The 25728-nt window shown below is 36.8% G+C and overlaps 1 protein-coding gene across 2 annotated transcripts in view; it reads left to right on the top strand.

The window, feature by feature from the left end:
* LOC118191077 (insulin-like peptide receptor) overlaps positions 1 to 25728 on the top strand; it is a 586597-nt gene that overhangs the window by 544151 nt on the left and 16718 nt on the right. For both annotated transcript variants that reach the window (XM_085817406.1, XM_085817405.1), the window contains exons 22-23: positions 21857 to 21989; positions 23739 to 24028. In XM_085817406.1, coding sequence (XP_085673532.1) covers positions 21857 to 21989; positions 23739 to 24028 — 423 coding nt within the window. The remainder of the gene's footprint in view (positions 1 to 21856; positions 21990 to 23738; positions 24029 to 25728) is intronic.

Below are 25728 nucleotides of genomic sequence, written 5' to 3'. Positions count from 1 at the left end.
AGAGGAGTCAGTCCAACAGATACTTGATATTCCCTATAAATCCATCGCTTCTTTCACTGTTGCAGTGAGACGAGCTCCGATCAAGCATAATAACGATTCTAATCGAGGCATCGTTATCTTTGTTAAAGGAGCCACTCTACTTTTAGCTTCAGTCAAATGAACTTTTACCCCTTACTCACATTCGTTTCGTAGAAATACGATTGCGCTATATGCGGATTTGCTCGCATCACAAAAAGTATGAAAACTCAATTTTTCTTTCAGGACATTGCTTTGGACATATCTTGGAATTTTGATCTCTGTCAACAGATGTAAATCTTCAAACCATTTATTGAACTTCTGGCGAATACCTTCTGGACAGGTTTCATCCCAACCAATCTTCAGGTTCCAGCTATTCTGTATTAACAGTTTCAAAAGAATTGTTACTGGTCACAGAATTTCTATAGGATCGAAGATGCTGTGAACTGTCGAAAGAATATATCTTCTAGTAATTGGTTTTTGCTTGAAATCAATTTTTTCAAGATCACGAAACAGAACATCTTTAGTTTTATCCCATAATAATCCAAGAACAGGGGCAAGTTTTTTTGACATAAACTGTTAGACTGAAATGTTCCCAACATCTTAAATCGAAACAACATGTAGCCAGAATCTGTTTTGCTTCAAAAATGAATTTCTTAAGTTCATCTTGACTAGTTACCGAAGTTGTGCAGTTATCCACATAGAATGCAGTCCTCAGCTTTTCTACAGTTTCGGGAAAATGGCTTTCATTTTGTTCCAAATGGTAATCTAGAACAGCAGCTAGCAAGAAAGGGCTGCTCGTAAGTCCAAACACTACTCATCGGTGACGATAATTTTTTTTGTTTTCTTTCCTTATAATCTTCCTACCATATGAATCTAAGAAAATCTTGTTCTCCTTTAGCCACAGATATCTGTGAAAAGGCCTTTTTTATATCTGAAATTACACCAATTTCTTTCTGGCGAAATCTCATAAGTAATGGAGGAATTTTTTGATAAGATTTGGTCCTGTTTCTAGACAGTCGTTGAACGAAAGTGAGTTCTTACATCTACACGAAGCATCAAATACAGGGCGTACCTTCGTAGTAGAATTTCATTTAAAATTACCTCTATTGTGGGGAAAGGCAACGACCATAGTTGATAACACACATTTATTACTATTTACAAATATAGATTACATTAGGATTACGGTTAATGAAAATGGTATACGAGCGATCGAGCGACGTCTGCTCCGCTCGCCAGCTAATCCTCGTCTTCTCCCGAAGGTGGGAAACACATGCTGACGCAATGCATACGTCACACAGTAGGGGATTAGGGAATATCATGACTTAACATTTCCCACATTCGGCCATCATGACCGGACAGGTGACCTCGCCTGAAGCAACATAGTATATCATCAAATTATAAAAAATTATTATAATATAGTAACATAGGTATGAAAAAAAATAATCTGTAGATACAAAGCTGAGGATACTTACACAAATGGAGCAAAAAAATAGATTAAACACACCACAGCAGTTAACTAAAAATGAAAAGAACATTAGTATGACAAAATGAATTAAAAAGTTGATATGAGGAAAAAAAAATATTAGAAAGTTCTCAGGTGTCATCTGTCCAAACACAGGAGGACCTATAATGCTGACAGTTTAATAAAAATTAAGTGATACGTTCAATATTGTTGGACCAGGTCTTCATGTATTCAGCACAAGTAGATGTTTTGGATGGGCCGTCGAAAAATGCACACTTTTCCACATCATATGTGTCATTTTGTTTGAGTTTGGTGACTTTATAAGGTCCAAGAAATTTTTGTTTCAGTTTTAGACCAGGGCCAAACTGAGTTCGTTTGATAGCCACGAGGTCATGAAGTTGAAATTTTTGTTCCCGTTTTCGTCGCAAATTATAAGGACGGCGATTTTTGTCTTGCACTTTAGAGATTTGCTGTTTTGCGTCCTTACGGAGATCGTCACGTTGCTGAATGAATGCAGATTTGATCTCCTTGTCGATTAGAGCAGCGATGTTTATGTCGTTTTGCGATTTCATTTTAGTCCCAAAGAGAAGTTCAAAGGGAGTGGAATTGATGCTACGTTGAAAAGTTGAATTCATAATTTGTTTCACGGCGGGAACATGGCAGTACCATTGCTCAGGGTTGGTTATGGAGAGTTTAGAAAGGACAGCAATAATAATGGAGTTCAAACACTCAACTTGACCGTTCGATCGTGGGAGGCCAGCTGTAATAAGAACGTGCTTTATTCTCTGTGTGTCACAATAGTTTGCAAATGCAGTGGATTTGAATGCAGGGCCTCGATCAGAGATAGTCCGTGAAGGATTTCCGAAGACTGATCTTTGAGATTCCAGCCGACTGATAACTTCATCTGCGTCTGTAGACTTTGTCGGATAAAGCCACACGAATTTAGTAAACGAGTCTATAACTGTCAAAATATGTTTGTACTTCTTTGATGTGGTGGCAAGGCGACCTAAGTGGTCGATATGGTACGTATGCAAGGGTGCGTCGTCTTTGTCAATGGGGTGCAAAAGTCCGTCTTGTTTGCCACGCTTTCGATTATTGAGGATACATGGGATGCAGTTATGGATACACCGCTCAATTTTTTCTTTCAGATTTGGGATAAAATATTCGTTGTTTAAAAGTTCTTGAGTGCGGATTACAGCTAAGTGGCCTTGTTCGTGAGCTGTTTTAATGACATTTTCCTGCATATCCTCAGGCACCACAAGTAAGTCAATGCCATTGACGTTTTTGTACAGGAGATTGTTCTTAACGAGAAAGTTATCATACAAAGGCGTTGTTTGAAGGAGTGCTTTAATAGCCATAATATGCTCGTCGGTTTCTTGTGCCTTGCGAAATTGGAGAAGGACACTGTCTTGGATAGTCATGCAACATGAACAGCGACTGAGGGCATCCACGTGAGCCATCTTTGAGCCGGTACGGTGCTCAATTTCGTAGTCAAAATCTTGAAGATATAAAATCCATCGGGCTATTCTCGAATTGAGTTCCTTTTTATTTAAAGTTTGCACAAAAGCGTTGCAGTCAGTGATAATTTTAAAATGTGAACCAAGGACGTAAATACGGAACTTTTTTTAAAGCTTCAACAATTGCAAGGACTTCGAGTTCATAACTGGTGTATTTACGCTCGTTTTCCGATGTTTTCTTTGACATGTAGTAGACAGGGCGAAAGCTGTTATCGTTCATAGATTTTTGTAGTAGGACTGCCCCCAAGTCATCATTGGATGCGTCGGTATGAATTTCGATAGGACTCTTTTGGTTAAAAATACTTAAAACTGGTTGTTGAGAAAGCAAATATTTTAATCTGTGAAATGCAGCTTTCTGATCAGCATGAAATTGAAAGGGGTGTCCTTACGAAGGAGATCGCTAAGGGGTTTTGCAATGCTAGAATATGAGGGGATGAATTTCCTAAAATATCCCGTGAGACCGAGAAAGCGTTGGACGTCTTTCGTACTCTTAGGTTCGGGGTAGTTATTTACAGATTTTGTTTTCGAAGGGGAAGGAAAAAGCTTACCACCTTCAACAAGATGTCCAAGAAATTCGATTTGTTTTGTGAAGAAATTGACATTTACGAAAATTAACTTCTAGACCATATTCACCAGCAACTTTGAGTACTTGATTGAGACGATGAATGGCCTCATTTTCATCTTTGGCGGGAATAAAGACATCATCCATGTAGGGTAAAACATAACCTTTGACAATTAAATCACGAACAACATAATTTATAAAGCGCTGGAATACTGAAGGGCAATTTGAAAGACCAAATGGCATTCGAAGAAACTGGAATTGTTCGTTGTGAGTTACAAAAGCTGTATATGGTTTACTTTCGTCCGCTACTGGCACATGAAAAAAGCGTTACGTAGGTCAAGAGTACTAAAAATTTGCACGTCTTGAAGTTTATCCAAAATGTCATCAATAAGAGGAAGAGGAAAATGATCCTTAATTAAAAGTCGATTAAGTTTCTTATAATCGATGCAAACACGGGGTGTACCATCTTTTTTACGCACCACGAGAACTTGACTGGCATATAGAGATGAACAAGGTTCAATAATTTTAAGTTTCAACCGTTCATTTATTTGTTTGTCAACAATTTCCCGTTCAACAAAAGGAAGGCGTCTAGGAGGGTGAAAAATCGGTTTATCATCGGATAGAGTGATATTAAGTTTAATATCTGTCGTCTTTGTTTTATTTGGGATATAAGAATTCAGCAAATGTTCTGCCGCAGTTAGAGTTTCTTTGGAAACATTTAAACCAATATCAAAAGCTGGAACATCGTCATTTATTGCAAAAATGAAAGATTCAGGAGCAGTTTCAAAGCATTGCTCGGAAGGTTTTGAAAAATATATACCGTCTGGTGTAATAGTTAATTTAGCATTTTTAATTACGTCACATCCTATAATAAGAGAAAATTGCATAGAATGATTTGGAACAACTGTAATATTAGCCGGAAAGTCCTGATTATCAATGTTGATAATGGTTTGAAAATAGCCAATAATAGGAATTTTCGAGTATCCGAAACCAATTAACACTCCAGAATTATTTGAAAGTGGTGGGGAACCAAGTTGAATCCATGTGTTTTCGTTCAGTAATGTGACCTCACTTCCAGTGTCAATTAATCCAGAAACTGTGCTATTGAGTATAACGACAGTTTTAGACATATTACCGTAAAGAGGTTTGTACTGTATTTACTTCGGCAGGTGGAGTGGAAGTCTCATTTGATGTAGTGGTGGCGGCAATCCATAGATTTATGTCCAAAACGACCACAAGTTAGACACTTTGGGCCAAGAGAACGATTAGGACAGGACTGTGAGAGGTGTCTGACCTCATTGCAGTTAAAACAAGTTTGTGGTTTAGTTTTAGATGGACCAGTATTATTAAATTTCATGTCGTGTTGTTGGTCTGAATTTTTTCGTCCAGTACCACGTCTAGGGCCATTATTCGTATTTTTAAAATTTGATGGATGAGAGATATTTGTATGTCTAGTCGTAACTACAGATTCATAAGTACGTAGCTTTTCCTTGAATTCAGAATGTGATTTTGCACCGTAGAGAATAATTTTATCGGATGGGGTACCTAGTATTCCTTGAATGGTATACTGAATTACAGAAGCCTCGTCGATAACACCGTCACCACGATTCGCAGTTTCGCGCATTGCGATAAAATATTGCAAAGAGCTTTCATTCGAACGCATTTTTCTTCTTTCGAGTTGTTTATGAATTTCAATAGATGTAATTTTATCGGTGAACTCATTAAGTAATACTATTTTAAACATGTCGTATGAATTGAGATTCCGTTGTGAAAACAAAAAAGTTTTAGCAGTACCCACAACAAGTCGTTTCGCAAAAACTAATTTTTGCTGGTCGGTAAGATTTGGGAATAATTGGAAATTATCCTCTATATCGTTGAAAAAAGCACGGACTGAATAGGAATCATTGCCTGAAAAGTTTCTGCAAGTGTTTGAAAGATCTCTCAAAATAAACCATAAGTCATGACTCATCTCGCGAATCTCGGTGTTCGCCGTCATATAAACACCGGAGCGACTCGAATTCAAATATATTACTTCCGCGTCAGAAGAAACAACGCGATTTAGGCTTGGCGCCGTGGAGGGAGGGGAAGGGGGAACAGAAGAACTTCGAGACCTACAGGCGTCGGTGCACTCTCGGTGTTTGAAATTGAATGATCGTCATCGGATAAAAAACTAACATCTAGAGAATTGTGAAAATCCGTCAGATTAGTGAGCGCATGAAAAATTTTTTCACATAAAACATCCTTATTAGTGGAAGCTTCCAAATGTAATAAATTCGCCACTGATATAAAATCTGATAAAGAGAAATCTTTTAATAGAAGTTCTTTATGTTTTGCCAAATCGAAACTGTCCGGGAACGCAGCGAAATTTCGCATTTGCTTTCACGAGGAATGATCAAAATCGGAATATCCGAGCATGGTATTAAATAATTTAATAACTCGTGTTGTGCCATATTTAAGAGAATTCGCTATCAATGGGATATCACCTAATTTTAGGGCCATAGTTCTTTAAACAGTAAAATAGGACAATATGAATATGAAATAGGGTATGTATGAATGAGAATTAAACAGTATAAACACAACTTAAAATCGTAATAATAATAAATTATGAATGAATCAGGGGAAAATGGGCCTACCTAACGTCGCGGCAGTCCTTATAATCCAATATATATTTTGGCTAATCCAATGTAATCCAAAATCGAATTTCGATTTAACGTCCAAAATCAGAAGAATGGACAAGTAGCATGTAACATCATTCACATATGTCGACCAGCTTGAAGAATATTAAATCGTCATAAAGGCACGTCTTCATTCACATACGTCATCTGGCTTGAAGAAGAATATTAAATCGTCATAAAAGCACATCTTGCCTTTGTTAGCTTTCTGAACGTCTTTAGTGATTGCTGGTGTCTAGGGTTCGATTAACGCATGCACAAAAGGCACGGTCGAGCCCTCAAAATGTGGGGAAAGGCAACGACCATAGTTGATAACACACATTTATTACTATTTACAAATATAGATTACATTAGGATTACAATTAATGAAAATGGTATACGAGCGATCGAGCGACGTCTGCTCCGCTTGCCAGCTAATCCTCGTCTTCTCCCGAAGGCGGGAAACACATGCTGACGCAATGCATACGTCACACAGTAGGGGATTAGGGAATATCATGACATAAGATTTCCCACACTATGAGGCAAGTAATGACAAGGATTTTCCAATTCACTAACTGGTACTTCTTCGATGATAGTTTCCTGTAACCATTCCTTAAATACAGCTTCATAGTCATCATATTTTTCTTCTTTAAGAAGTTTCTGATTAGTAGTTATGCATCTTTTTTCAGCTATATCTTTGTTTTCACTTAACATCTTGTATGTCTCTAACCAAGGCAGTTTGACGATGTAACGGCCATTTTCATCTCTCTGAACGGTTTTTTGAAAATGCTGAAGAATGGAATGTTCCGTTTCTTATTTAGTTCTTGTTTCAGTAGGATCCTTTATACCTATAGTATCTAATTTTCACAAATCGGCCACAGATGAATTTTTAATCAGTAAAGATGTAGCTAAGTGGAATGAAGTTTTGTCAAACATTTCTTCTTACATGATAACCCATCCTAAATAAGTTTCACATGCAATCAAATTGGACATATTCTTTCTGTAAGTATATTACCACAATAATCTGCACCTATTAATGGATCAATGTCAGGACAACCTTCTCCATAGTCAGTGAGCCAAATTTTATTTTCTCTTAACTTTTCGTTATGAAGGTCTCTTCTCAACCGAGGAATGTTGCCACAAATGATCTGCTGATCCAGAACCTTTATGTTACAGGAGAAGTTCCCTTTCAAAGATATCAGGTTAACATCATAAACATAATGCTCCCTTTTCTCAGTTGTAATTCCCCCCAAATAGAGAGTGAATTAAGATTATCTTTTCTGTAGGCTTCAAACCTAGTTTCTTAGCTGTTTCTTTAAGAATGTAAGAATGTTGTGAGCCAGTGTCAGTGAGTACAAGTACTTGTAGCTCTTTCCCTTTAGTCTTCAGTTTCACTTGTAATGTTTGAAGCAATATTTCATCAGAAGTGCATAAGTTAAACGAACTAACATCAGACAACGTCTTCTCAAGTTCCTGTACGTCACCTTTTATCTTATTTCCAGGGAGTTCTGGGCACATCAAAATCGAATGTTTTTTACTGCAAAGAACACATTTGATGTTGGACTTGCAGAATTTAGAATGATGTCCAATTTTTAAACAGACAAAACAGACATTTTTGTTTTTTAAAATTTCTTGTTTTTCTTGAAACTGGAGTTTACGTGCAGAAAAGCAGTCTTTACTTTCATGCAATTTGTCACAAAATATGCAAACATTTTTTCTTTTATTCTCTGTTGTTCCCGCAAACAAATCTGCTGCCATCGGTGGATTACTAGGAACAGAACGCTGTATTTTTCCCTTCTGAAATTTGTGTTCTTTACTAACAAATCCCTTTGTTAAACGAATACGTTCTTCCCCTTCAACTTCAGCTTTCAGGATTAATAATAAATTTTTAAATTTCTCCCCATAAGCATTTTCTTCAGAAGAATTGAATTTGGTGTTAACTATAGGGTTTCTTAACCGAACTCTAAAAATGTCTTCCGGAATACACGTTTTACAAGAGGGAAAAGTATAGCTGAATATGTATCGGATGTTAAGTCTATGGACTTCTACGCTCTTAGATGTGATTCTAATTTATCATATAATTTTGATGTGTCTAATTTTCTTTTTTCTTCAGTAACATTTTTACAACAAGATTTAAAAGTTCGCGTATATAAAATTCAATTAGTAAGTCCTCCCTGCCAAATCTTGATTTTAAACATGCAATAGCTTTATCATAATTTTCATATGTTGGTGGGTAACTATCAACAATATCGCGAGCTCTAGAGCCTTCAGTCATGCATTGAATTGAACATTGAAATTTATCTTCTTTCGCAATATTTTCATCGTTATGTATTATTTTGAATTGGGTCCATAAGGCAAGCCAATCTTTGATTTTCCCGTCAAATTTCAAAAGTTTGATCTCCGGTAACTTTAACTTTCGTTTTTTAATGGGCGAAGAATCAACAGAATGTTCGGTCTTAGAAATTCTATTTAAATACATTTCTACATTTACTTCTGCCTTTCCAAAATTTTCATTATATTATTCTGTTATCGCGTACTCGTTCTGATACTTTTTGTCGTCTTTATCTTCTAATAATAAAGAGCTTATTTCCTGATCTATTTCAGTTAGCTGACAATAAGTTCTACGTAAATTCGCAAAGTTAGATTTAATGCTCTCTTCTTTAACATTATCTGCCTTTAATAGGCCATTCAAACCATTAAAACACTTTGTGAAGTTAGCTCTTATAGGAAAGCTTTTTTTAACAAGTAATTCCATTTTCGGAATAATAGGCAATTCAAAATAACATACCTTTAATATCACGTCATATGGTCACCATGTTAGGAGACTTTAGTGAATTTTGTTCATTCAGTCGTAACTCCATTAAAAGAAACATAAAGAGAAATTTATAATTAAATAATATGGGCAATCCACCCAATTAATTCACTATAAAACAGGCAATCCACCTTAATGCAAAGTCATGGTGCATTTTTGCTTTTATTCTAAAACATTAAAACGTTACAATGTTACCAAACCATAAAATTTAACCGTTAAAAAAATTACATTTATACAACCGTTGAGTTTCTCGTGACAGTTGCCTTATCCCCTAAAATATTAATCAAAATTTCAGATTTGAGCTCCTGTGGTACATTTTTAGTTATGAAAACTCTCTCTAATGTTTGAAAAAACAAAATGAAGTTTTCCGATCTTCCCGGAACAGCAATAGTTAATGTCTTAACACTCTTTAACAAATTTTCCAAATAATTTCCTGAACCTGTAATCATATCTTTATCTGTGCGAGAGCCATCTTTAACTGTGTTCTGACTTCTAACTTTTTCCAATTCTAGTTTTTTCTCTAGCTGTGCTAATTTTAGTTTCTCAAGTTCAACCTTTTGAGCTTCTAAGGCTAACTGTGCATCCCTAGCTTTTATTTCATTTTCTTCTCTAATTTTTCTTTCCTCAACTATTGAGTTGAATAATCCAGTTACAAATTCTGGATCATCTTTAAATATTTTATTGTCCTCAATTTTACCTTTTAATTGAACTACTATTAAACCAACAGTTTCCGTATCTTCAATTTCACCAAAATTACTAAATCTTCTTTCTTAACATTCTTATAGTACATTTTAAATTTATATATATCATACATATATATATATATATATATATATGATATATACTTCAGTGCATCTATACTCTAGATAAAATAAAATTAAAAGCTTCCTACCTGCTTCTCTTGAAGTTTCTGTACTGTCATCTAAAGCTCTTGTTCTCGTGAGAGAACATGTAATATCACCCCTTTCTCTATCCTCCACCTCATAGAGAAATAACTCCACCTTCTTTTATTTTTAACATTTATTGCAAAAACACAAAACTAATACTAAAACTACAATACTAGTAACTGAATTACATATATATATATATTGTTGCGTGCGTACGGATTCGTTACTAAATGAATGCACAAGTCCCATGAAAAATGAACAAAAATTTATTATTATCACAACAAAAATGCTTAAATTTTCTCATATTATCACGCAGTATTACAATATCTCACAGTAGTTTTCTTTTAACTACTCAAATGTCCAATAGAACATAATTCAAAACAGCTAAAGAACGCTAATCCGCGAATTCGCTACAATCAACAACAGTAGTTTTCTAAACAACAACAAACTAAGCAACTACTACGAACTGAGATATTTTCTCCTTTTATAACATTTTAAAATCACGCGCTAGAATTTTCCAGTACTTTCTCGAAATGAAAAAGAGTTATTTATTTATTTAATGCACGCGCTCTTGTATTTTCAATTTTCCGGCTTAGCTTTCTTTTAATATTCGTCACGCGCTGCACTGCGCGAGAAATAAAACCATTTAATTTATAATTGAACTAACATTTGCTTTTTAAATACCAAATTCGTAACACTGCCCCCTTCCCAAGGACTGCACGTCCCGGGCAGTACAATCCCTGGATAGGAAGCTAAACTTACAACTGTGGCATAAATGCAACTGACGCATAAACATTACATTACAATATCAAACAACATGAACAATAAATGCAATAACTAACTTAAACAAATCAAATGCTATCAAATACTAAATATAAAACAAATACTAAATACAAATCAAATACTAAATACAAATCAAATCAAATACACATTTAAAAACAAAAAGGACCATGGTCTTATACTATTTACAATTATTTACATTATGTAGTATGGCCATAGTAATGAGCTAACCTGTCGTAATGAACGACTTTAGGTTTAGAGTTCGAAGACTCACGAATCCGAACCACGACGTCATTCAGCCTGTTTAGGACTGTGTACGGCCCATCCCAAGGTGACTGTAATTTCGGACAAAGTCCTTTCCGTCGAGTCGGATTCCACAACCACACCTTGTCTCCTTCGTGGAATTGATGTTCAGTAGCTCTTGTGTCGTATCGGGTCTTCATCTTCTCCGTCGCCAAGTTGACTCGCTCTCGTGCAAAATTGTGCATCACTTCAAACCGGGCCTGGAGATCTTGAATATATTCCTCAGACGATGAAGGAGCATCCGGAGGGCGGCCAAACAATAGATCACAAGGCAGACGAAGGTCACGACCGAAGAGCATCTGTGATGGAGAATAGCCGGTAGTCTCGTGGACAGCACTGCGGTAAGCCAGTAAAAAGAGTGGTAATTTCTTGTCCCAGTCCTGTTGGTTTCTGGAAACCACTAATGAGAGGTTATTAAGGATGGTTCGATTGAACCTCTCTACCATGCCGTCCGACTGGGGATGCAATGGCGTCGTTTGAGTTTTGTCAATGCCAAGTAGTTTGCATAGTTCTTTGATTACTGCCGAGGCAAAATTCCTTCCCTGATCGGAATGTAACTGAAGAGGCACTCCGAACCTGGAAATCCAGTGCTGTATCATTACCTCAGCTACTGTGACTGCCTCTTGATCAGGAATAGGATAAGCTTCAGGCCACTTGGTGAAGTAATCAATGACAACGAGTATGTATTTGTTGCCATCAGCAGTTCGTGGCAGAGGTCCCAGGATGTCAAAGGCGATACGTTCAAAAGGCGCACCTACGTTGTAACGTTGCAGTCTGCCTCGGCTGCGTTACCTCGGTCCTTTCCGACCTGCACAGGCATCGCAAGATCGGCACCACTTTTGCACGTCATTCTTTGCATTATTCCAGTAAAAGCGCTCACGAACTCTCTGTAAGGTCTTCATAATTCCAAAGTGACCTCCTGTAGGGCTGTTATGTAGTTCTTTGAGGACATCAGGAATCCGGAATCTTGGAAGTATCAGTGTCCATCGGAACGTCTTCCCATCATCCGACTCGAATTTCCGGTATAAGACGCCGTTTCGAATGTGAAGTGAATCCCAGAGTGCCCAGTATTGTTTTGTTGTAGGACTACAGATAGAAATGTCCTGCCATGTAGGTTTTCTGTTTGATGACTCTATTAAATCAAGTATGGGTTTAATGTCGCGGTCTTCCAGCTGGTCTTTCCTGACTTCATCATCACTCCACGGGTCTCGATCAGCCGATGTTGATGTTGTAATTTGTCTTGCGACCGGAGTCAGCAGCTCGTATTTCGCTTCCACCCTGGAACAATATCCGCAGCTTCCTTGGCAAGGTCTTCTAGACAGGGCGTCGGCGTTTCCGTGTGATGATCCCTTACGATGACGGATAGTGATGTCATATTCTTGGAGTCTCTGTATCCACCTGGCTATTTGACCCTCAGGATTTTTGAAATTTAAAAGCCAGGCCAATGAGGCATGGTCCGTGAGGAGGAGGAATTTTCTCCCGTATAGATAATGATGGAAATGTTCTACAGCTTTGACTATGGCGAGCAACTCTTTCCTTGTGACACAGTAATTCCTCTCCGGTTTAGACAGGCACTTGCTCCAGTAAGCTACTACACGTTCTTGGCCGTCTATTTCTTGGGACAAAACAGCACCGACACTTTCATTGCTCGCGTCGGTGTCGAGAATAAATGGTCTGTCGAGCTGAGGATACGTCAGGATTGGAGCAGATGTTAAAGCTTTCTTTAAGTTGTTAAATGCATCCTCGCATTCCTTTGTCCACAAGAATCTTTGCTTGCTCTCTGTCAGCTTGTGAAGTGGTCTTGCGATGGAAGAAAAGTTCTTCACGAATCTCCTATAGTAGGTGCAAAGCCCTAGGAAGCTTCTCAGCTGATGGACATTTTCGGGACGCGTCCAGGATTTAACCGCTGATACCTTTTCAGGATCCGTGCGCACACCTTCTGCAGAGATGACATGTCCCAGGTAAGTCACTTCCTTTCGAAACAATTTGCATTTAGCGGGAGTCAGCTTCAGATTGGCCTCTTTCAGTTTCTGAAGCACCTTTCTTAGATTTTCTAGATGCTCTTCAAAACTCTTTCCGATGATGATGATATCGTCCAGGTATATCAGACAGGCTTCGTAGGAAAGGCCTTTCAAAACAGTCTCCATAAGACGTTCGAATGTTGCCGGCGCATTACACAGTCCAAACGGCATCACTTTGAACTGCCAAAGTCCTTGTCCCGTAGTAAATGCCGTCTTTTCTCGGTCATCAGGATGGATTTCTACTTGCCAATACCCACTCTTTAAATCAAGTGTTGAGAACCACTTGCTTCCAGAAAGAGTGTCTAGAATGTCATCAATTCTAGGAAGAGGGTAACTGTCTTTCTTCGTAACCTCATTCAACCGGCGATAGTCAACGCAAAATCTTGTTGAGCCGTCTTTCTTTCTGACGAGAACGATGGGAGATGCCCATGGACTCGCTGAAGGCTCGATGACATCGCCTTCTTCCATATCTTTTAACAGTGTTCGCACCTCTTCCTGTTTAGCAAACGGTAGACGTCTTGGATGTTGCTTGATCGGGGGATGATCGCCGGTATCTATTCTATGTTGTGTCAAACTAGTTCGACCCACGTTAGAAGACGAGCGGGAGAAAACAACTTGAAGATCTTTAATGACGCGATCGGCAGCATTTTTCTCTTTATCGTTTAATTGTGCATTCTGCAATAACTCCGATGTAATGCTCTCTGAGGACACGGATTCTGGGATGTTACTCTTTCTTTCAACGCTGGTTACTGGAGTACATGTTGCAACCACTTCACCTTTCTTAATAACTCTCGACTTTTCAGTTACATTGGCGACTCTCACCGGGATAACCGTTCTGGATAGGTCGACGAGTGTTGAGGCTACTAGTACTCCTTTTGGGATATTACAGTTATTGGGATATTCTATGATGCCGTAGCGGAAATTTCTATTTTCGGCTATGGATCCAGGAAGTAAAATTTCTGTTCTTGCCGGTATTGTGATATAGTCTTGTGCTATGATTTTATGGACAGATTTAACTTCTTCATCATTAACGAGAAATAACGCTATGTCCTCAGATGTAGAATGCAATTCGTTATTTTTAAAATCCAAGGAAAAATTGTATTTCCTTAGAAAGTCCAATCCGAGTATGCAAGAATCAGTGATCTCTGCTACATATGCCGTGTGATGGTAAGCGGCACTTCCAAACGTGATGTTAACATTTACTTTTCCGTCGATGTCGATCTTCTCACCGGACACAGTCTGGAGGGTAACGCAGGGCGGCGTCCAGATAAGTTTGTTTCCTAGTTGTTGAGCCAAATCTTTTTGGATGATAGTGACGTTGGCTCCTGTATCTATAGTCATATTGCACGGAACTCCATTAATATGTCCTATTATGAAAAGTCCATTACTGCCGCCTCTCATTGCAGAAATCTGAAGCGCTTTAAACGGGGGCTTTTCATTATCTGGCAACCTCCGCCCCGCGAGATGGCCAATAATTAGTTTCCCTGCTGTTTGTTAGAAGCGGTCTTAACATCAGTACCCTGGGGTGTTTTGCAGTTTCTTCGTATGTGTCCTTCAGCACCGCAGTTCCAGCACTTAACGGTCGGTTTCTTCTCACCAATATTCCGTCTCAAGGCGTTCAGTTGTCTAGTTAAATCGTCAAGTCGAGCGGTGACTTGATCCCCTGGCTCCTGGACTTGAGCAGCTCTGACTGGGTGGCGGTCTCGACGAGTGGCTTGCTGGGCTGCCTCAAATTTCATGGCGTACACTAGAGCACTTTTTAAATCTTTTACATCCGCCATTCGTAGAACTTTCTGTATTTCAGTATCTCGGATGCCGTCGATAAAGTATTGCAAGGACAGGATTTCCCTTGTTTCTGTCGGGCATTCCGAAAAGGCGAGATGGGACAGCCTTTCAACATCCGCGGCGAGCTCCTGAAGTGTTTCGGTAGGCTTCTGTTGACGAGATTTTAATTGGAGCCTGCTGTAGTCTTTTAAACACTTCTCCCCAAAGCGCAACTCCAAGGCGCCGGACAGAGCTTCGAAATCTAACCTTTTGTTTTCGGGAAGAGTCTGAAGGATATCCGCTGCGTCGGCTCTTAGAGAAGCGGCGAGATGACAGGCCTTAGCTTGGGAATCCCATCCATTCGCATCCGCCACGATAGAAAATTGTGTCTTATACACCTGCCAGGAGGTCTTCCCATCATATGTGGATAGCTTCAGAGGTGGACGAGCAGGCATTGGTAAGAATTTAAAATCATCACTCCTGCTCCCTGCCGACGCTACGAATTTCTTTAAAGTATCCATTTCTTTGGCAACTTCAGAAACTCTCTCATCAATTTGTTGTTCGATTTGGTGTTGGACGGCACAAACTCTTCCTTCAGTTCGTTCCTCCACAGCAGAAACTCTCCCTTCTATATGTTCTTTTACAGAAGAAACTCTTTCTTCTATTTCTTCTTTCACCGAAGAAAATCTTTCTTCAATTAGTCCAACTTTATTTTCAACTGTGTCAATTCTGCCTTCCATAGCTTCAAATTTATTTTCTATTATGCAGGTAATCTCTCTTTTCATTTCTTCTTGACCTGCTTCAATCTTTTCTTGACCAGCTTGAACGGCTTTCATTTCGTCCTTAACAGAGTTGACGGCCCCTTCCATCTTTCCTTGGCTAGATTTCATTTCTTCTTTAAACGAGGCAAAGGCTGTTATCAATTGCCTTAACTGCTCTTCCATCGCTCTTGTTATTGGCATTCAAACCCCACTCCTGACACCAAAAATTGTTGCGTGCGTACGGATTCGTTACTAAATGAATGCACAAGTCCGATGAAAAATGAACAAAAATTTATTATTATCACAACAAAAATGCTTAAATTTTCTCAAATTATCACGCAGTATTACAATATCTCACAGTAGTTTTCTTTTAACTACTCAAATGTCCAATAGAACGTAATTCAAAACAGCTAAAGAACGCTAATCCGCGAATTCGCTACAATCAACAACAGTAGTTTTCTAAACAACAACAAACTAAGCAACTACTACGAACTGAGATGTTTTCCTCCTTTTATAACATTTTAAAATCACGCGCTAGAATTTTCCAGTACTTTCTCGAAATGAAAAAGAGTTATTTATTTATTTAATGCACGCGCTCTTGTATTTTCAATTTTCCGGCTTAGCTTTCTTTTAATATTCGTCACGCGCTGCACTGCGCGAGAAATAAAACCATTTAATTTATAATTGAACTAACATTTGCTTTTTAAATACCAAATTCGTAACACTATATATATATATTAAAAGTAATACCAGTTAATTTTGTTTTCATTAATGGCTCCCATGAGCCTTCCTTATGACCTCTCTGTAGGTCTCCCTCTTGGAAACTAAACTTTTGGTGCCTCTCAGACTGAGAGTTAGCGCCCTCTATTCATCTTGTTGGTTGGCATCACCCATACATCACAATATCATACTGAGTATTATTTACAGTGAAATATTCTCTTGATATTAGAAAGTAAAAATTAACTTTTCATTTGGTTTTCAAATATGCCTTTCCTATAAAATTCGGTGTTTATTCACTAAAAATTAGATGCAATTTTAATGTTTGAACTAATGCCTATTATTCTGTGTTGCTGTTATTTTTGTACCATATTGTAGATATTGTGAAGTCAAAATCTACTGTAAAAGATAAAAGTAAAAGGGAGAGCCATTACGGCTAAAAAGAAGGGGATAAAACTGTTAATGTTGATTATTATATATAAAATGAGAATAAAAATTCAGGTAGGGATGTCTACATTTGGACAATGGAAATACGATCTCCTTATGATAATGCAGTACTGTATGTGGTCAACAAAACTGCCCAAAATCATGGTAGATAGATCCAAAAAATTTTACCTCATGGTTTTATAATGACTTGATTTTTTACCTTTATTAAACCCTCCCTCCTTTTTTAAAAAAACATGGTCACAAAATATTTTCTCCTTAGAAGGAATAGTTCAAAAATCAAATATTTTGAAATACATTAAATAATCTGCTTGCATATTACAAGGTATTCAATAAGGAAGTTATTTAAATAAATTTTAATTGAAAAAAAGAAGCCATTTACCTTTTTAGAACTAGAAATGGAATTTACCAATAATACATGGTTTTATCTAATAATTCTTGATGATATACACTTGATGATATAGCTGTTTAGTTTGAGCTGGTTTCAAAAGAATGTGTGGAAGTAATGTAACACAAGCTCTGGTTGAAATTTTTAGTAGAAAAAAGTAAGTGTAGCTTTGCTAATAACAATTATTGATATGATTATGAAAATCATAATGTATTGGCTATCATTTCAGCATTTATCAAATAACTAGTTTTAGTCATTATTTTTCATTGGCAAGAGCCTTATTAGTTTATTGTATACCTTTATCATATAATTTACTCTCCTCCTTTTTTTAATGTGTCGTTGTGTGCTTTCTTCAGGAAAATGGAAAATTGCATTTCTGTGTAACTGAGAGATAACTTTAGATAAGATAAAGATTTCTTACAGTTTGTAACAGTTTCTCTCATTTTCTTGTGAAAAAGCAGAAATTAAATTGGAAATTTGCCATATATGTTTAGTTATGTGTCACATTTTGCAAATTCAATATATATCTTTCTAAGAAACTGTAATATCTGTTTATTCGCACAAAGGTTAAGAATGTGAGACCAGTGAGAAACAGTGTGCTTGAAAGAGTTTTTTGAGGTATTAAAAGGATGTAATATTATTTTTCATAATGTACTTGTAAATCTTGGTGTAAATTAAATCTGTAAAGAAGATAGAAGAAAGAAAGAAATCAGTTTTAGTTAAAGAAAGAGACATCAAGATAATAAAAATTATACAGTACAAAGTCTGAAATCAGGACATCCATTATCCGGAATGATCTAAAATCCAGACCTCAAACCACCAATAAAGTTCTTCTCATAGGCTTTATGCATGTGTGTTTGATTGCCCCTCCCCCTCTGCGCATAATAAAACATATGGAGAGTCCTGATTCTTAATTTCATTTCGACACTAAATAAAATACCTTATTATTGAAGAAACAATCATTTTAGCATAAATTTGTATAATCAGTAATTTGGCTCCGTTGCTGCATATCTACTTAGCACATATCTCAAACCGAAACGTTCCACATAGATATATCGTTGATCTGTTGCCAATCTGGCGAATCATTATTTATTGTACTTTCCTTTCATCACATGTTTATCAAAAAATGGAAAACTTGAGTAACAACAAACTCTCATAACCGCTCCTGAAAGCAATTGTGGTGTTTTGTAACGATTGCTTCCAGTAAGTGGGTTTGAATCCACGCATCTAAACCCTCCGTTATCTCACTCCGGATTAGGCAGGAGGAGACAGGTGCTAACTACCAAAGTGGGCAAAAGCCAATAGGCTAAAGCAAGGTAGAGCATGTCAGCTGAGCAAAAGGGCCTCAAGAAAGAAAGAAAAAAAAAAAAAAAAAAAAAGAAAAACCAAGCAGCTAAAAGAGGAGGGGGTGCCTTTCGGCTAAAAAAGGAAGAAACAAAAAGCTAAAACCTGGTAAAGGGAGAGCCATTACGGCTAAAAAGAAGGGGAACGGGCGAAATGAAGCTCTCGACTAAAAGGGCGTTGAGAGGGAAGGCTAAACGGTGAAAGGGAAAGAGAAAGCTTTGTAAACTTAAAACAAAAAAGGGGGGAAGTCATGATGGCTAAAACAGGAAGTGAAGGGACGGCCAGTGAAGTTATAATGCTAGCGTAATTCAGAGAGGGGAAAAAAAAAAACTTTTTACATAAATGAACAATTAATTAAAGCAGACTGAAATTAAAATAAACATATATATAAACAAAATAATAATCTTAATCATAATAAATAATAATAATAACAAAAATAAATAATAATAATAAATAACAATACTAACAAAATAATAGAAAAATTCAAATAAACTTTGCTGCTGCAGGTGTAAGTAAACACTACAGTGACTAAATAATTGAGCATTACATTGAAGTGAATGGAAGGAAAAATAACAATCAGAGTGGCATAAGCATTGTAGGATTAACGATAAACAATAAAGACTTACATGTATAAGTTGCATAATTGACTTCACGGCATTAAGAGTAGAATTGCATTTTGCCAATGTTCCCAGTGAAGGCAATGGTGATGGAAAAAGAGATGTCCTTTCTTTTACTGTTATTGGACAAGACGTGATGTAATAGATAGCTCCTGCAAGCTCTCCACTTGTCCCACAGCCACATCTTGTGTTTTTTTTTTTATGAAATCTTTGCATATATTGCAGAACTAACCATGATTTGTCAAGACTTGATTTAAAATGTGATCTGATTGTATACGAGAGAGAGAAATTTGTGGGAAAAGGCATAAGTCGAACATCCTGTAGAGTCCTTATTCCTTCTTTGCTGCCATGTTTTAAGCGATTCTTGCAGGATTTGATGTTTAGCCGAAATCTCTGAAAGTGGCACTTCAACATCTATCTGATCTTGTTGTGCTGCTCTTTTTGCTTCAGAATCTGATCTTTCATTCCCTGCGATTCCACTGTGAGCTTTAATCTAATTAAGCGCTAGAGAATGTGGATCTAAAAGAGTTTTTTATGATTTCCTTTAGGCTAAGAATGCTTCTTTTCGTAATTTTATCACTATTTAAACTTTAATGGGAACTACGACTATCTGTAAAAATACAAATAGGAATGTTGTCAGTTATTGTGGAACCTATCCAGATGAGTGCTTTTTTTTTAAAGCAAGAATCTCTGCTTGGAACACCGAAACCGTATCATTTAATCTATAAATTTCTGAATGAACTTCGTGCCCATTGTTGTACATAACGAAAGCCACACCTACATGTTTACCAATCTTAGATCCATCTGTAAATATTTCAATATTTTCCTGTGTTGGAGTACTTTTATGCTAGGGAATTATGTCTTGATGAGCAAGGTGTGTGTGGAAGTGTGGGACTCTTTCTTCTAAGGTATTGTACCATATAACAAGATTGCTTATTTCCAAGTTTTCTTTATAATGAATTAGTCTAAAGAATTTTCTCTCTGTCTCAGCTTTTATGTCTAAAGGTATAAGGCCCGAGAGAACTTGCAGGGATGATGTGGGAGATGTTGAATAACACTTGGTAATACATAAAAGAACTGACCTTTGTATTTGTGAAAGTTTTTGCTTTTGATGTACGGTTCCCATGAACCACATGGGACACCCATAAAGTATTAATTGCTCGATAGCTCTGAGATAAAGTAGTTTAAGTAATTTTTCTTTCTTGCTCCAGTTTTGAGAAATGATCCGATTTAGTTTATTAATTAAATTTTGTGTTTTCTCCTTTAAGTGTATGTACTATGTGTAGAATCCATGTGAGTTTCTGATCAAGAATAAAACCCAATGTTTAATGTAAAACTTCTTGAGATGGTAATGTTGTCCCACATAATACGTGGAGGTGATCTATGTAATTTAGTGCCTTTAGGAAACAAAATTAATTTGGTTTTATCAATGCTAAAATTAATTATTAAATTAATTATCAATACTAAAATTAAACTTGAGTAACATGTAGCAATGCCTAAACAATTTTTTATGCTAGTAACTGAATAATAAAGGAATACAGTAACCTTTCATGTTGACATTACGCTTGGAGATGATTACAGATTTAAGTTAAATGTTCTAAAAATTGTTGACGAGGAAAAATTTACCGAAAATTTCTTTCCATTGTGCTAAAAATAGATTTTGTTGATGATACTCATAGACCCAAAGATTACATTTAGGGCTATCTGAATTAAGAATAACTGCTTTGTTATTCACATAAACCCAGAACCAGCACCAGGGTTTAGTGCCAGTCCTCAATAAGGCTTAAGTATATGTGGGAATTTATTTATTCAGAACTCTGATAAGCATTAAGCATGTGCAAGAAATAAGCATAAGTATAATAAATAACTAGCATATATAATTCAGGCTTAATTGTCTCAGTGCGTGATAGAAGCAAGACAAAATTTAAGGGAACAACTTGTCATTAGTCGCCAAGCTCATGATGCATAGCCAAATATGTATAGTGAAGGATAGCTAAATTTGATGATGATAGCCATGAATTTTAAAGGTTTTCGGATACTGCAAAACTAAATGAAAGTAAAGGTGAAATTTTCCAAATAACGGATTTTGTAAAGAAATGTGGAAAAGCAGTAATAAGTGAAGATGATATAAAAGAAGTTTTTCATTGTGATTAGAAAGCTTCCACAGCTGCCGATAGTGAAGAAAGTGACAGAGAAGTTACTGAAAATGCGAAAATTTTGATTGACAAGTTAGTTGGAATTCTCGAAACAGCAGTTACAGGACTTCAACAATGTAACTAAACAAGAGATTATGTCTGTCTACAGAATTATTGAAAAAGTATTAGCATAAAAAATGAAGCCACCTAAACAACTTACGTTGAAATAAATGTTTAATAAGGTAAACAAATAAATATTAAGCTTTTTTTTTTTTTTTTTTTTTTTTTTTTTTGGAAATTTTGATAACCTTTAGATCATAAATACTTCATTATTTCATAAATTACGATTTCATGTTTTTAATTTTATAATTTCTACATGCCATCTTACTAGATTTAAACTGATGATCTAATATCCGGAAAAATCCCAAATCCAGAATCTCCAAGTCTCGACGAGTTCGGATTTCAGACTTTGTACGGTATTACCATTCATCAATTGCTGCATTGAATATTCAACTCAGTTAATTGTTCACTGGTAATATTGTCATTATTATAAAATATTGTAGTAACAATATTCATTTGTAATGTATCACATATTTTCAGTTCTTAAATCTATAAATATGTTTTAAAAAGCAGAAGTATGGTTGGAAAAATCAATTTTAAACTTCTCTTACAGAGCATTTGATTGCCATCATGTTATCAAATTATTAGGTGTTGTGTCCAAAGGTCAGCCTACACTTGTAATAATGGAATTGATGACTAATGGGGATTTAAAGTCATACCTTCGCTCTCATCGTCCGGATTCAGAAGTAATTATATTATTTCTAAGCAAAATACGAGGGTTGGAACTTTAATAGTGACAACACAGCTGAAAAACGCTACGCAACAAAACCAAAGAATATCGCGTATACCACATGTGAACTACATACCTACCTTACCTCTCAGCAAAAAGACTCGTCCTGCCTACGTCACGCGTATGCGGAGTGACGCGAAGAACGGATCATTGTATTAGCTCGCGGTCTAAAGTAAGTGTTGTCAGGATGTTTTCAAAACAAGAACAACGATGTTGGAGAAAAATTGAATGTGCCTGAGGTCGTACAGCACGACAGTGTCATCAAGGGCTTCAAGAGGCTTGCGGGGAATCTGCATTGCCTTACAGAACCGTAGCAAGATGGGTGAAAGCATTCAATGAAGGACGCCAAAACCTGGCAGACATGCTGCGGCCAGGTCGTCCGAGTGTCAGCGATGCAGACGTGCAAGCTGTTGCCGCACTAATGGACAGTGATCACCGCCAAACGATTCATCAGCTGGCCGGACAAACAGGATTAGCGCATACGACTGTGCTGCACATTCTGAAGGAACGCCTGTCCATGAGAAAAATTGCTTCACGATGGGTTCCACATCAATTGACGGAAATGCAGAAATGGCTACAATACGATGCTGCCCGAACCCACCTGGAGCGCTATGAGCGCGAAGGAGATGCTTTTTTACGCCGTATCATTACGCTGGATGAGACTTGGGCCCGATCGTACCAGCCAAAACTGAAATGCCAATCAAACGAATGGCGTCATCATGGGTCACCACGACGTTCGAAATTTCGTCAGAACCCCAGCAATGTGAAAGTTATGGTGATTCTCGTGTACGACTGTGATGGTGTCATCCTTACGCATACCGTCCCCCACAGCAGACTGTCACTGTGCAGTATTAATGTTCATTTTTGGAGCACAATCTCCGACCAGCTTTGAGAAAAAAAACGGCGACACTTTCTGCAGAATGCTCCTCTCATTTTGCATGACAATGCTTGAGAATGAATGCCCATCGCTTGAGAAAATCAGGCTGTGACTGATTTTCTCAAGTGATGGGGCTGGGAAGTGCTTTACCATCCACCATACTCCCCAGATCTAAACCCTTGTGACTATGACTTAATTCCTAAGATGAAGGAACCACTTCGTGGCAGTCGCTTCCAAACTGTTCCTGAGATTCTTGCAGCAGTAGACCGGTCCATTCAAACTATCAACAAAACAGGCACTGCTACAGGTATTCTGCGATTTCCATATCGTTGGAAACGGGTTGTACACAATTCTGGCGACTATATTGAAGGACTGTAAAACATGGTGACATGAATCACTTTTGTATTCCTTGTAAATAAATAGTTGCCACTATTAAAGTTCCAACCGTCGTATGTTGGAAAAGTTTTGGAGAAATATATGCCTGTTTTCTTTGCAGTGTTTTTAAAGTAATTAAAATATTAGCTTCTTTTGTTATACCAAACAGATTTTATTCGGAATATTTATTATAAGTGAAAAAGATATGTATTTATTGAAATTATATCAATCAAGAATTGAAAGTTTAATGTTTTTACACATAGTAACAATTTTATTTGAAAATACATGTATAATTATTATGCATTTACATTTTTATTTTCATTTATGATTTCTTACAGTTCGTAAATATATTTTGTCGCCGCTCTTGTTTAGTTGTATTTAAATTTGTGTTCAATAATACTTTTAGTTTTTATGATCCATAATGTGTCTAAGTAAAGAAATTTTATTCTTTAGGAAAATCCAGGGCAGGTGCCACCAACTTTGATTCAAATTCTTCAGATGGCAGCTGAAATAGCTGATGGCATGGCATATCTTGTGTCAAGAAAATTTGTTCATAGAGACCTTGCAGCTCGTAACTGTATGGTGGCAGAGGACTTAACTGTGAAAATTGGTGACTTTGGCATGACAAGAGATGTGTATGAGACTGATTATTACCGGAAAGGTGATAAAGGGCTACTTCCTATTCGTTGGATGGCTCCAGAATCTCTAAAGGATGGTATATTTGATAGTCATACTGATGTGTGGTAAGGAGCTTGGAACTGAAGATTAATATTTTTTTTTTGATTGAATTACTTGATTTTCCGTCTGCAAGCCAAGCACAGAATAATTTCTTCATGTTTAGGAATCATGAATGTGGAAAATAATCAAATATGGTTTTGCTTATCACCAAATAAAATTAATGACAGATTTTTGTTTTCTTATAAAGTGTTTACAGCTCTTTCTACTGAGTAGCTCCAGGTTTTCACACATAAAAAATTTTAGTGAACAAAAAAAAAAATTTTTTTTTTTTTTTTTTTTTAGTGGTCCTACACATGCTTAGAAAAACCAGTCGTGGACGATTTGAACTGAGTAAACAGGAGCTCCGTCATCTTGGAAGATGGTATCACCAATGGAACACAAAATTTGTAAGATCAGCCAAAATGGTCACATAATCCTTGGCAGTAATGTGATCTTGCACAGTTATGGATAGGTGCCATAGAATGCACAAACCATGACCAAACCCCTGCCATGTTTCACACTCGGCAGTAAACAGTCTCTAGCATTCACTTGAGATGGTGTTCGCCAGAAATTAACTCACCTAGTGGAAAAAGTGTGAAGCAAGACTCATCCAACCAAATGGCAGCTTTCCATTACTCTCCAGTCCAAGTTTTATGACTTAAGTGCCACTTTTCCGTCTTGCAGGCATTTTGATCACTGATGAGTGCTTTTAAATTGCAGCTACCCCAAAACTGCCATGTTTGTGGAGCTCCCTTAGTATTGTTTTGGTGCTAATAGGTTTTGCGAGTGTGACATTCAGTTCAGCAGTCGTTTTTGTGTATATTGTCCTCTAATTTTTCATTACAGTTCTCTTCAGTGGTGATCTGTCATGATCACTCAGCATACATTTTCATTCACGCTGTGATTTAGTGGATGCAGTTTTTCTGGTTTTCCTGCATTAGTTAAAACTTTTAGATACTGTGCCTCTTGAAACACTGAATACTTAAAGCTACCTTGACAATGGAAACACCCAACATATAAACCCCAACAATTTGCCCATGTTTGGAATTCATTTAGCTCCAAGATGATGCACTCACAACTGCACAGAACAATGTCTGGATAATGAATGACACTTGTAACATATTGAGAATATTGTGTAGGTGGCATCAGTGAGCGGCAACACATCAGCGGCAGCAACAGCTTTTTCAAGAATAAGCATTTCATTCAAACATGCAGTTTATAAAATCTGTCCATATTTTTGGCCAATCCCAGTACGTTAAATTTTTTATATTTGAACATGCCAAAGGCCGAAATAAATTATTAAATTATATATTTAAAATTATAGAGGGGCATGCAGGTGCTTGATCCCCCAGGAATATATGTACAGATAATATACCAGTATTTTCAAGAAATATCCCATATAGTATGTTATTTTAATTTCAGTGTATAATTATTAAGAATTTTTTCGTATGATTTTTTTATGCAAACCTATAAATATAAATTACAGTGAGAATGAACATTTGGAATTCTATGCAAATGAAATATTTGCTAACATTCGCTAGAAAGCAAACAAAATCAGATTAAGATGTTTAAAATTATCAGCAGTTTTGGCTGGTGAAGTTCAAAAGCAAGGGTAGTTTTAAAAATAAATCAGAATGCAAACTGAATATATTGTCCCATGTGTATCATTGCTTAAGACAATGTTAGTTGCCAATGCAACAATAAATCATACAGTCAAAAGTCTTTA

The sequence above is a fragment of the Stegodyphus dumicola genome, chromosome 5 (assembly GCF_044657685.1).
Source record: "Stegodyphus dumicola isolate Sdum_Otavi_A_Nest chromosome 5, ASM4465768v1".
NCBI lineage: Eukaryota > Metazoa > Arthropoda > Arachnida > Araneae > Eresidae > Stegodyphus > Stegodyphus dumicola.
The sequence above is the reverse complement of the archived record's forward strand: the minus strand, read 5'-3'. Positions and strand labels throughout refer to the sequence as shown.